Source organism: Triticum aestivum, chromosome 2B (assembly GCF_018294505.1).
Source record: "Triticum aestivum cultivar Chinese Spring chromosome 2B, IWGSC CS RefSeq v2.1, whole genome shotgun sequence".
Lineage (NCBI taxonomy): Eukaryota > Viridiplantae > Streptophyta > Magnoliopsida > Poales > Poaceae > Triticum > Triticum aestivum.
This window is the reverse complement of record NC_057798.1, coordinates 72,592,632-72,606,396: the sequence shown is the minus strand read 5'-3', so window position 1 is coordinate 72,606,396 and position 13,765 is coordinate 72,592,632. Positions and strand designations below refer to the sequence as shown.

At 45.5% G+C, this 13,765-nt stretch overlaps 1 protein-coding gene and 1 pseudogene across 1 annotated transcript; both read right to left on the bottom strand.

Annotated features, from left to right (window-relative positions):
• Positions 1-2,290: 2,290 nt before the first annotated feature.
• LOC123043545 (uncharacterized) lies at positions 2,291-8,195 on the bottom strand. The gene is made up of 2 exons (XM_044466031.1): positions 7,504-8,195; positions 2,291-2,571 (listed from the first exon to the last, which is right to left on the bottom strand). The coding sequence occupies exons 1-2, from the start codon at positions 7,946-7,948 to the stop codon at positions 2,486-2,488; spliced, it is 531 nt and encodes a 176-aa protein (XP_044321966.1). The 5' UTR covers positions 7,949-8,195; the 3' UTR covers positions 2,291-2,485.
• Positions 8,196-9,504: 1,309 nt separating this feature from the next.
• LOC123038973 (putative G-type lectin S-receptor-like serine/threonine-protein kinase At1g61610) lies at positions 9,505-12,964 on the bottom strand (annotated as a pseudogene).
• Between the last annotated feature and the right edge of the window lie 801 nt (positions 12,965-13,765).

Genomic DNA, 13,765 nt, shown 5'->3' with positions numbered 1-13,765 from the left:
TACATGATCTTTGTGTGCATGTCATTTGCATTCAGTAAAAGGTATTGTTTATAACTACCCAAGCTTATTACACTGTTATCAGGAAAAAAAGTATGGTTTAAACTACCCGAGGTTATTAATGTCTTATGACCTCGGATAGTTTAAACAATATTTTTTCCTGAATGCAGATGGCATGCACATAAAGGCAATATTTTTGTGAACATTTTAATATCTTATTTGCATTTCTATGAGTTCATATGACTTTGTTATGAATTTTTTAAGTATTGGTCAAATTGTCAAAGGGCACAAGGACGACCTCATAGACAAATCTAAGGGTAAATCTGAATAGAGACGAAAAGTAAGAACAAAACCCATGGGATGACACAACTAGGGGGAAAAGTGTAATTGTCCCATTTTCTTAACAAGTACAAGTTCAGAAAGATTTGCATTTCATGAAGAAAAACAACTAGAAGAGAGCCCCACCACCATGCAAAAATAAGCAGATAGGCAAAACTTCCTAAAACCAAACACAAAATTAAGCAGAGGGCCAAAGTGTGGTTTTTGATAGGTCGAGCTCCATGGTACCCTATATCATGACCGTCCAGCATGGACTCTAGTTCCATGGGGATATGTGCAGAGATTTAAAAAACCGCAGCTTTGTCCGGGTGGTCAATGCTTTTGTCCAGCAACGTGTTGTCTCCCCATGTTGTTCTCTCTCTGTCTCTTAAAAATTGTGTGCTCTCTCTCCTTCCTTCTCTTTGCTCTCTCTCTCTCTCTCTCTCTCTCTCTCTCTCTCTCTATATATATATATATATATATATATATATATATATATATATATATATATCCCCACTTTATCTCCCCTTGCTTTTTTTCCTCTCTTTAGACTCTGCTTTCTCTTATGGACGAAATAGACACACACTCTCCCCACAAAAAAGAAGAAAAAAGAAATAGAAATAGATGCACTCTCCTCTCTCCTTCTCTCTTCCAACCTCTCTCTCTCATACGAAGGATATTGTCATTCTCTCTCCACCATTTATCCTCTCATCTCTCTCTCCCTCCTTCCTGTTTCCGCCCTCTCTCGCAGCTTCTTTCTCCAGCAGGTCAGGAAGCATGCATTCTGGATGGAGCATGCGTCCTATTGTGCGGGGTAGCTCGTGACAGAGTTGGTCCCATGTCCTGCCTCCTACGTACTATAAGGGCATGGCCAATGCATAGCCCCATGGTGATGCCTCGCATGTCATGTAGGATCGAACGTCAGGAAAAGTAGGTTCGGATGGGGAAGCGGGATCCTCTGCAGGAGGCGGGTGCTTGGAGAGAAAAACTATGGTCCAGTGAAAAAACTGAAAAAGTTGGAATGAAGAGTAGATATGCATGTGTACTAAAGTCTTTATTTCCTATTCCTTGATGAGACCCACTAGTGATAGTTGCATTGGGGAGAAAAAAAATCAATGTAGGTGCCTCAAACTATTTTGTTCATGGGGCATCTGTATCCATATGCCATCATAGTTCATACCCTAAGAGAGTGACAGATAGGGTGAGAGAGAGCCAGAGAAGAAATTTGACTCACTAAAAAAATCTGTAATGCTCTAGGTTGCACAGATTACGAAACAAACCGACGGACCGGATAGAGGATACCATGAAGCTCGACCTACAATAAAACTTTGCGCAAAGGGCTAGCATGCTGCTTTCAAGCATCGACTCTCTGTATATGCTGACATGTTGGCAATGCAGTGCTACTGCTCAAACTGATGTGCAGGAAGCTGAAGCCACTGTCCAACTGCTCAAAGTGTTTGGGAACGCAAGAGAACATCTCAGCCGTGATTGGAATACTTGCTTGCTTCGTCAAGGTATTTCGAGTGACATACTTGGGCTTGCCTCTATCATTCACCCGTTTTCCCAAATCAGCGCTCCAACCACTCATTTACATAGGGCTCGCGGGCTAGTTTTGATCCACTCAACTCTCATTGCAACATCCATCTACCTCATGCTCATTCTTGACCTGCCGGCTTGGTTCCTCTCATGTATTGACAAAACCAGACGTGGATTCTTTTGGTGTGGCCACGAGGAAGCTAAAGGTGGCAATTGCCTTGTGAATTGGAAGTTAGTGTGCACTCCCAAGGTATATGCATGGTCAACTGGGAATTCACAACCTGATCTTCTGAACCAAGCCCTGCTCCTCAAATGGCGATGGTATGAAAAACAGCAGATGGGAAACCTTGGCATGCAAGGTCACAGACATCGACCTGCCTATGGATGCTGAAGGAGTTTTTGCAGCTATTGCATTGCTCTCTTAGTAATGGTGACATGTTGCATTTCTAGATCGATCAGGGGATCATCGGTTACAGGTTGAGGCAGCTTCCACCGTCTCTGATGAAATTTGTCAAGCCTGCAGCCATGCAAAGAACAATTGCCGAAGCCCTGCCCAATGGGAACTGTCTAGCCAGAACCTGGTGAACTTGCCAGACGAGTTTCATTGGAAGCAGTCCCGTGTGGTCGTGAGTGATTACCCTGTGCTGCTGAACGTGTACTGGTGGACTGGCGAGAGGACTCCTGTGGATTTCATTGACGTGTAACCTAGATAGCATATTCCTGTGGATTGCACTAACGTGTCAGTGCTATTGTAACACCATGTAAAAACTCGCTTCTTTCTTAATGTCAAAAGCACGCACACCCTTTTGCGTGTGCTTGAAAAAAAATGTTGTTAACTAGCCAAAGTATATATATTCATGAGATTCTGCGGGAATCTATCTTACAACAAGAGCACGGGCGGAGTAGCGCTGAAAAAGTGCAAAAATTATGACAACGACACATCTCTCTAGCTGTTGAACCCCCAAACAGTCAAGACAAGTAACAAACCATAAAAATTAACATTCAGCAGTGACCCAGTGACCTCATTGTCACCCGCTATCAACTACTCCCAAGAAATCACCATCCATCTGCCTTCTACCTTCTTATGTTCTTTGTGCATTTTTCTTGCAGTAAAAGATCCCCAAAATCACACTAAATCGCCAAAGAAAATGGAATAACCCTATCAATCACCAGGCCCCGCTAAGAAATGGATCACATGAAAGCAAATAAGGGAGAGGCAACCCCATGTGAGTTCAGAAAAAAAAGAGGCAACCTCATGTCCTATGTTGGTAATAATATGACTTAATTTGTTAACAAAGGACTGAATCATTTAGGTTGTGCCAGAAAAAAAAACACTCATTACTTCTACAGAGAAATCAGACCAGAGCAACATCTTAATACATCAAAGATGCAACTTTTAAATATGAAAAATAACAGCGGGCGGAGCAATAATATGACAAATAGAACAGCTCACATTACTGCCAATAACAAAGGGTGATGGACTATGCCACATGTAATACTATGGATAGATATATAATACTCCCTCCATCCCAAATTACTTGTCTTAATTTTTTCGAAATACGGAGGTAGCAGCCTAAGGGAGTTTCTCTTTCCAGATTTAGAGGATGAAACTGAGTATTCAACCACAATCAACCAATATAGTTCAACTCTCATCACAGTGCAAAATGGGTAAACCCACATAAGGCTAGATGGTGTTCCTAAGGTACTCACTTGGCGATGGACCTAATGGAAGCAAACAGGTTACGTGCCAAGAGTGCCAATAAACAGTACTATCCAACATAAACCATGCACACCAAGTGAGGAAACATGCAAAAAAAAAAGATGTATACATCTCTAAGACTCTCATTTACAACTTAAAAAGCAATTAAATAGCAGGGGGGGTATTGTTTATACAAGCACAAAAAGAAAATCTAATAAAAAAACAAGGAAGAAATGCTCAAATAGATAGCTACAAGCAGCCTGATAGATTAAGATAGCAAAAGGCAGCAATCAAATGCCACTATTTAAGGGATGGCATGAGCTTGCTGCTATCTGAGCAGCCTTTGTTTAGCCACAAATCACATACGACATCCAAATAGAGCGTCATTTAAAATACCATTTCTCCTTGATTTTCGAATTTCCTTAATGACTAAAAGTTCAGCAAGATTAATGACAAAGTTGCAGGCCATGCGTATATGAACCAAAACACAACCGGAAGAGAGCCCCCAACCACAATGCACTAATGAGCAAGACCACACACTAACACTACATAAAATTAGGCAAAGGGCAGTAGCATTATGTTAAGCAACCAAACTATATCCATTTGTGAGATTATGCATGCAGGAAGCTATCTCATAAGAAGAGCACAGGAGTAGCACTGAAATGATAATTGATAACACATCTCCCCAAACAATCCAGACAAGTAAACCACAAGAATAACATTCAGCTGAGATCCAATGACCACATTGCCACCTACTATCAACTACTTTGAAAAGAAATCACCGCCCAACTGCCTTCTCCTCCTGCTCTTTGGGCATTTTGTTTACAATACAAGATCTCAGAAATCACACAAAATCCTCAGACCAAATAACCCCAGAAATCACCAGATCTCTGTGACCAAATAGAAAATGAGATCTCGCTAAGAGATGGATCTCATGGAGCAAATAGCACCTGTCAAAAGTGAGAGGCCAACCCATATCCCATGTTGGTCACAATATATCACGACTTCATTTGATTTTTTAGAAAAGGAGGATGACCCCCGGCCTCTGCATCTGGGAGATGCATACGGCCACTTTATTGATTATTCTCGAGGACCTTACAAAGTATTACAACAATATGCCTGAATCCGCCATCTTGGCAACATATGCCACTACTCCTATCCATATGATGAAGGGGTGCTACCTGGGCCACATACCCGGTCTACTCACCTAAACCTATCATCAAAAGCCAGAAGCTCCAGCCTAGCCACATACCGGGTCTGGGGCATAAACTGGTCTGACGCACTCACATGTGTCGTCGCCGCCATCTTTCACAGGTCCGTCTTCAGAGCAGATATTGAGGCTTCTACCTTGTCAGGCCACTCCGTCATCGACGCCACCTTGACGCCAAACAACTACCTCCACCTGCGCGAGTCCATCCCCGCGCATCGGGCGCCGAGTCTCCACTGCACCACGCCGCCGAGATTCGCCGTCATCAATGTGAAGGATGAAGTACCGCTCCACCAATAAGGCACCCGCTGGTCCCTCGATCCCGTGTACGCCTCCAAGAATGACGCCCCCAAGGAGGAAACGACACCAACGCGTCGCCGTCATCCGATCAACTGATCTAGGGTTTCCCCCGGAGGTAGCGGATAGAGGTCTAGAGCTTCTCCACGGCGATGCCTTCAAGAAGGTAATGACACCACAGGGTGCCACCAACGCCGGTCTTGGCAACAAGCCGAGCACAAGGTTTTCACCCGGATCCGCTCGAAGAACCTCCATCACGTATTGTGCGCATGGGTCGCGCCGATCTGAGCCGCCGCACATCGAGCAAGCCGCACCGGGCAGATCGGATCTGTCCGGAGGGCAAACCACACATGGCGCCGACCCAACCACCAGGCCCTTCATACCGCCACCGCCGATCCGAGGACAGATGGTCCGCCGCTGCAGATCCGGCCACCACCGCCGAACGCAGCCAAGGCCGCTGCCCGACGCAGGGCCGGCCGCCGCAACCGCCACCACCACCGCCCTAGGACGAGGCCGCCGCCGCGCTGTCGCCGGTCAAGGCAGGCCCGCCACGCCACGGAGGCCAGATCGGCCGTGCCACCTCACGCCGCGGAGCTCCGCACCGTCCCCATGGCGCGGGAGAGAGGAAAGGCCCCCGCCACCACCGTCAGCCCCCGGGCAAAAGGCCGGCGGCGTCCTTCGGCGGCGGCGGAGGGAGGGATGGAAGGAGGGGGAGCCCCGGCGGCTAGGGTTGGGATCCCGCCCGAGTCGCCCGGGCGGGGGCGACGCGGGGGGGCGGGGTTGAAAAGGAGTAATGCCTTTGTACCGCTGTGGAGTGTGTTGTCACGACTTCATTTGATAACAAAGGACTAAATCATTCATGTTATGCCAAAAAAACTCATTACTTATACGGAGAGATCAAACCAGACCGGCATCTTAATACATCAAGGTTGCAATATGAAATAAGAGTACGTAGGGAGAGCAATAAAATGACAAGTAATTAGATACCAGGGGTTGTATTGTTTATACAAGCACAAAAAGGAACCTAATGAAAAAAATAGGGAAGAAATGCTCAGATAGATAGCTACAAGCCTACAAGCAACCTGATAGATTAAGATAGCAAAAGGCACCAATCAAATTCCATTAATATAATCAAGGGATGGAAGCATGTGCTTTGCTGCTATCTGAGCAGCATTTATTTAGCCACATAACGCATAAGACATGCAAATAGAGCATCGTATAAACTCCTGCTTCTCCTTGATTTTCAAAATGTCATTTACAAGTAAAAGTTTAGCAAGATTGATGACAAGATCTGCAGGCCATGCATGAAGCAAAGCAACAACTATAAGAGAGCCCCGACCGCCACACACTATGGGTCTATGGCAAAGCTGAACACTACCTAAAACCAAACACAAAATTAGGGAAAGGGTGGTAGCACGCTGTTAAGTAACTAAAGTAATATATATCTACTTGTGAGATTATGCATGCAGGAAGCCTATTTGGGAACAAGGCACGGGAGTAGCACTAAAATGACAACTACTTATATCTGTAGTTGTTGATCCCCCAAATAATCAAGACAAGTAAACCACAAGAATAACATTCAGAAGAGGTCCAATGACCTCATAGCCACCCGCTATCAACTACTTTGAAGAAATCACCTCCCACCTGCCTTCTACTCCTGCTCTCTGCACATTTTGTTCACAATACTGGAACCCAGAAATCGCACAAAATGCCCACAGAACATAACCCCAGAAATCACCAGATCTCTGCGTACGAATAGAGGATGGTTAAGAGATGGATCTCATGGAAGTAAATAGCTCCTCTACAAAGTGAGAGGCCAGCCCATGTCCTATATTGATAAGAATATGTCATGACTTCATTAGGTAACAAAAGGACCGAATCATTCAGCTTACGCCAAACAAACAAACAAAAACTCGTTACTTTTATGGAGAAAAAAGACCAGAGCAACATGGTAATACATCAAGGTTGCAGTCTTAAATATGAAATCAGAGTAGGGAGCGCAATAAAATGGCATGTAGAGCAACCATGGAACAACTCACGCTACCGCCGATACCAAAGCATAATGGGCCATGGCACATGTTCTATGGATAATAGGTTCACAACACTACCATGACCTGTTACAGCAGCCTTATAAGGAGTTTATATTCTCTTCCAGATTTGGAAGGATGAAATTGAAATGAGATAGGTTCTCTTGGAACTAAAATTCAATGGAACTGAGTACTCAACCACAGGCAATTGATATAGTGCTACTTTTATCACGGTGCAAAACTGGCAAATTCACATAAGGCTAGGTGTTGCTCTGACGACTCTCACTAGGTGGTGGACCTAATGGAAGCGAACAGGGTCCGTGTCAAGCGCGAGATGTACACTTGATGACGGAGAATCAAGGCAGCTGCTTCGATGTGTCCCATGGTAGCTTTTAGATGGTGAACAAAGGAGGCGTCCTCACCTGGACGGAGGGAAGCATGGGCTCGAATCAAGCAAGCCTGGGCGTTGTTCACATGGTCGAAGGCATCCCTCGTGCGGTCCACAAAGCACTGATCAACGTCGATTTCGAGGTTCAACTCCAAGTAGCGAAGAACCTCAAGAAGCCCATCCTCGGCGCAATCTAGCCAGCGGACGCCCCAGAACCCGGCGAAGGCGGCCCCCACAGACGGCGCGAAGAAGTTCAGGGAGCTCAGGTAATACTCATCACCGGCCTGAAGCTTGAACCCTTCGTTGTAGTCCTGCGCCTCCGCCTCCGCCTTGGCAGCAGCAGCGGCGAAGTCGGCGGCTAGCTCGAGCGGGTCTCGGACCTGGTGCTCGATGGAGTGGAGGAAGTAAGAGAGGCACCCCTCGCAGTTGAGGATCACGCCGCGGAGACGGGTGAGCTGGCCGCGGGCTTCAGCCCTCATGATCTCCGCTGCCGATGGCGGCTGCTTCTTCCTCTTGCACGGCTCGATCGGGACATAGTACGGACCGCATCATCCACTCCGCCTGCGCCAGCCATCTCCAACCATCTCGCCTCCTCCTCCTCCTCCGCCGCCGCCGCCGCCCGCCGGTTTCCCCTTCCCCTTTTCCTCTCTAACTCGTTTTGGATCTGAGTGGCGGCGCTGGGAACGGGACGCTTGTGCCGAGGAGAATGGGGAATGAAGCGGCGCGTGCTCAACTTCACACTGCCGACGCCGTTAGGGTCGAGCAGGTGTGGTGACGGCTGTAACGGAATCGGAGTGCCGTTATGACGGCCGGTGCTTCAATGTTGCCATGTCGCTCGGCCGCGTGCTACGGCCCACAGGTCTTCCATCCAGTTTCGCTCCTTTTATTTTTTAAAAGAAGTCTTTTTATATACAGTATTTAACATTCCTTTCTTCAAGGTTTCACTTTAGATGCACATTTTGAGCTTTTTTTCTTCAAAAAATATATTGAAGGTCTCTTGGCAGCTATCGGCGGTCTTCATGCCCACATGATATCCTATCTTACCTTTTTTTGTTGTTGATATTATCTTTGGTCACCCTGGAAAAAAGACAGTATCCTTGCTCTGGCTTGATATGGATTAGAGCAACTTCAACTCGGAGTTGTCGTATTTGCAGCATTTAAAAACGTAAAGTTTCTGGATGGCGCTTTATTGTGTTTTAAGGTCGTGTGCAAACACATAATCATCATTGTTGCCATATGCAATATTCATAATTGTTTAATTATGTTTTCTTCTATCCATCATACTAGTCTAGTTTGACATCAAATGATTCAACAATATTATTACAAAATGTTAATTCAAATGCAACGAGTAATCTAATGAAACAATTGTTTTTTCTTTCGCACGCGTTTCCTTCTTTTAAAATGATTTTTTTGGGGTTTTTTACGTTCGGTTTTCCACTGGTCTTCCTTAATTTTTGAACAAAAAAATCCGAAAAAAAATTTGCACGAAAAAACACGCTTTTTTATTTTTATTTTTTTCTTTCGCGAGAGTTTCGGTTTTGCTTCCGCGAGAGGCACCGTTTTGCTTTCGCGAGAATCATGGCCGTGCCTCTCGAAAACGAAAAAAAAATGTGTTTTTTGTTTTTTCCTTCCGCGAGAGTCACGGTTTTGCTTCCGCGAGAGGCATGGTTGTGCTTTCGCGAGAATCACGGCCGTGCCTCTCGGAAACAAAAAAAAAGAACACGTTTTTTGTTTTTTTTTCTTCCACGAGAGGTACGACCGTGCCTTTCTCGGAAAAGGAAAAAATATGGTTTCTGTTTTTTTTCCTTCAGAGAGAGGCACGGTTTTGCTTTCCCACTTGCATCCCTACAAAAACTAGAATAGAGAACACATTCAACATGATGACTTCTAGACAACACATGATGTGTAAAGATTCTACTGAGCCACACATTTGTCGGTAGTGTGCAATTATTTGAAAATGGGAAATAGCGTGTGATACATTCAAAGTTTTCTTTTGAGAGCATTTTGACTTATCTAAAACTAAAAATGCCTTATTTCATCGCCCCTCTATCTCGGTAAGTGTAAAACTATTTGTCAAAGTCGGAATATCATTTCTGTTTTGCTCCATCTGAGCACCTTGTCGCGCAAAGTAGGCGGGGAAATTGGGGGGCGGAAGTGAAGTACTTCCATTCTCTAGGAGGAACACAATAAATGACATATGTGGTCTGTCATCGGGGTTCTCTGGACACATAAGAGTGCTACATGGACGCAAAGCAAAACTTCATCTGGTGAACAGTTATCCATAATAGATGAGTCCGGCAAATCCTCAGTCTTCCCTTCGTTCCACATATTCCATGACTAGAAAAAAAATAAGAAAAATCATATCAATATTCATTTTGTTTGTCAATGCTTCAGAGTTTTGAACTGCTTAATTTCATAAATAAAACTAGAGATAAGTTTTGCACATACTCACATAGACTGTGAGGCTTGGGAAGCCCATAGTTTGACTATTTGAGCTTCTCCTTATACCAGTCACAACCTCTAGTAGTAGCACGCCAAAGCTGTAGACATCAGATTTGGTAGAGAAGAGACCTTCCATTGCATACTCAGGAGCCATGTATCCACTGCTTGATCATTTCAGTTATAAGAGTTGTCAGATTGGAGTTGCATTTATCAAAATTAATATGATTTAACACCCAATGGATACTCACTATGTTCCGACAACCCGTTGGGTATTTGCACTTTGTTGGTTATCAACGATGATCCTGGCCATACCAAAGTCTGCTATCTTAGGTTTCATCTCTGCATCTAGCAAAACATTTCCAGCTTTGAGATCTCTATGAATTATTGTCAGTCTTGAATCTTGGTGGAGGTAGAGAAGTCCCTTAGCGACTCCTTTTATTATATTAAACCGTTTTGTCCAATCCAACAACAATTTTCTTGAATCATCTGTAAATAGAAGGAACCAGAATAAGATTTTTCTTCTAGCATCTTAATGCATTTTTTGTTGCAAGAATACACACCAAAAATTGTGGCATCTAAGCTCTTATTAGGCAGATACTCATAAATCAGTAGCTTTTCTCCTCCCTCGGCACAACATCCAAGAAGACGAACCAAGTTTCTGTGTTGCAATTTGGCTATTAGAATTACTTCATTCTTGAATTCCTTTGTTCCTTGTTGAGAATCCTTACTTAGCCTCTTCACGGCAACTGCTTGACCACCTAATATTCCCTAGAGATATGCAATGCAAATCTTAGTTTAATTTGAGCTTGACATATGGAACAAATTATATCTCCTAATTTAGAACTAATGATATTCGTGAGGTACCTTGTAAACTTTGCCAAACCCTCCCCGTCCGATCATGCATGTTTGAGAGAAATTGTGTGTTGCGAGGGAAATTTGTTCAAATCTGAAAGATGGAAATTCATCACCATGGGGAGGGTTTTCTTCCCCACGTTGATCGGTGGTATTCATATCATCCAACCAAATACTCATGTGCTTTCTCCATCTTTTGTTTTTACCTGTCCGCACAATGTTATTGTCACCACAATGATATAGTGGTTTCTCATCCAACAAGCATAATACAAGCATGGGAAAGAACCCACAAGGCATATGTGCCACCCATGGCAAAATGACGAACCACCTAAATTTTTCTGTTTGCTGTAATCTTACATATTTTAGTTGTTTATTTAGGCATATTATTGTAGTAGACAACGAACTCCAGTTCAGATGGCCAAATGGATATTCTCATAAGATGGTAAAATATGACTTCTTCCTAACGACATTGAAATAAACATACCTTTGTATTTTAACCATGCGAGGCAGAAGCTTATGAGTAGGAGAACACAAATACCGCCTAAAACTGGCAGTACAATCCTTATTTTATTGCTCTTTGTACTTTTACCTATGCAATACATACATATAACATAAGACAAATGAATAATAGAAAAAAATAGCAAACACAAAACCAACAGTAGAAACATGAAGAACGAATAAAAATATATAAAGGAGGAGAAATTAATAGCGAAACTAGTACTCCCACCGATCCAATAAAATAAGTGTAGCAGTTTTGCAGTTTTGAGTTGAAAACTGTGACACTTATATTGAACAATATAGGGAGTAGTAGAAAGCGGGTGATATTGAGGTCTGGTACCAGCTGCAGCATCAAGGCCGGCAAGACGGAGATAAAGTGTGTCGCTACCAAGCACCGTGCCAATCTTCCCCGTGTCGACCAACTCTCCAGCCCACACCAAGCACATCGTCCTGCCTCTTCCGGTACTTCCGCTGCTTAAGTTGGCATAGGCATATGCCATGCAGGAGCAGTTGCGGCTGCACTCCGCCGTGCACTCACCGAATGTATTTATATCCTTGCCGCCGACGAGCTCAAACTTGTCTGGGGACATCATCCCTGGCAGTGCTAAGAAGCCATCGCCACACCCTCGCAGCTGCTCCTTCCGCCGACACCCCGCAGAGAAATTGCCGCCAGCCCATTCCTCCTCGCTCGCCGGCTCGAAGCCGTCAAGGCACTTGCACGTGTACACAGGCGAGTCCGTCTCATCACAGTAGCCGTACGTGCCACAGTATCCATAGCGGTTGCATTCATGGGACGGCCACTTCCCAAGGACTACCCACGCCGATGTGTTGCGGCTCCAGCTCTGGATTTGGAACTCACCGGAGTGGGTGAGCACATACCTGGTGTTAGGGGCGCCGTCGGAGAGGCTGTAGGTGACGTAGATCTCATCGTCGTTGTCGACGACAGCCTGGTAGATGACGAGCTCCGTGCTAATGTTCCCCGTAAGGTAGTCACCACTAACCGAGTACCCCGTCCACGGGGCACTGCGGGCCACTGGCTGCTCCCCATCCCAGAGGAATAATTGGAGGAACGTCACCGGGTCAGCGCCGTAGGAGAAGCGCCCCGGCGAGGGGTCGCCGGGGCCCTTCCAGGATACCAGGCGTTCGTCCCTATCGCCATGCGTGTTGTACTTTATCCCGAGCTTCATCCCAGGAAGGAATGTGTCGGTTTGGTGGTCGAAACTCTGCCATAGAATGGTGCCGTTTGACGACCGGACCACGAGGTTGCCCGTATTCAGAAGCACTGCCGTCGGGGGAGACGAGCCTGAGGCAGCGGCTCCCATGTTGGCTGTTGCCCAGACGACACGGCTGCCATCGTCACCGTCGGATATGACGAGATTGGAGGTGTTGTTGAGGGAGAGGGTCGGTGCTGAGGGTGCGGTGTTGATGGCCGGAGTTTCTCGGTTGGCGACCCACACGACGGTGAGACCAGGAATGTTGTTGTACCATATGCCAAGGTATAGCTTGGCCGGAGTGGAGTCGGAGGGGGCGAAGAAGCCCAAGGCAAAAGCACCACCATCGGAGACGATTGTGGAGACGATTGTGGAGCCAGGAGAGAGTGGTTCGCCGGGGACAAGCCGGTCATCGGATGCGCTCAACGGCAGGAAGATCAGAAGTATCAGCACCGCGGCGCCTCTGCAGCAGGGGGGAGCAGCCCGATCCATCGGTCGATCAGGCCAAACCAAAAAGCTTAGTAGTACTAACTACGGACTAGGCAGCCAACTGGTGCTGCTAACTGGGAGTACTCTATTACCAAGCCTTGGTCTAGAAGCAAAAGCATGCTTTGACGAACGACCCGTTCCAGCATCCCCACTTGTTTGATCACGTAACCATATGATTAACTAATGCAGTTTCTGGAATCCTGGTACAATTGCCTGCTTCCGAGTAGTTGAGGGTGTGTTGGAGTTCACATGTCAGCTGTCGAGTATGAATCGGAATGACTAGATGGACTAGTGACTGGAATATTAACCTATTCTAGCGAGGCCGTAATTTGCCCGGAAATTTATAGCGACTATTGACTGAAACTCAGTCAGAGGCTACCGGTGCTGGATTTTTCAAAGGAGGCCTCGAGCCTCTAGATCTCCTCCTTCACCCGCCTCCCTCCTCCAGCCCCTCCCATCCCTCCCGTTGCCCCCATGTCATGTACACCTGATAACCATGTCTAGTGACCGCATATTGTTCCAAAGAGAATCTTACAATCTCATGTATGATAGCAAAAGCATAGAAGGTTTTAGGCATGAGGCTATCATGCATGACTTGACATATCATCATCCGGACTCAAACACACATGTTAAGTACCCAAAAGAAAGTGCATATAGCTACGATTTAACAACTTACTTTCCAAGCCTGGTGACAATCTAGTTACTCAGTAGAAAACAATGTGCAATCGCATTTGCATAACAAAGAAATATAAGATATGGTGAGGAAAAAAAATAACAAGTGCTAATGGTGCATCACTTTTGTGC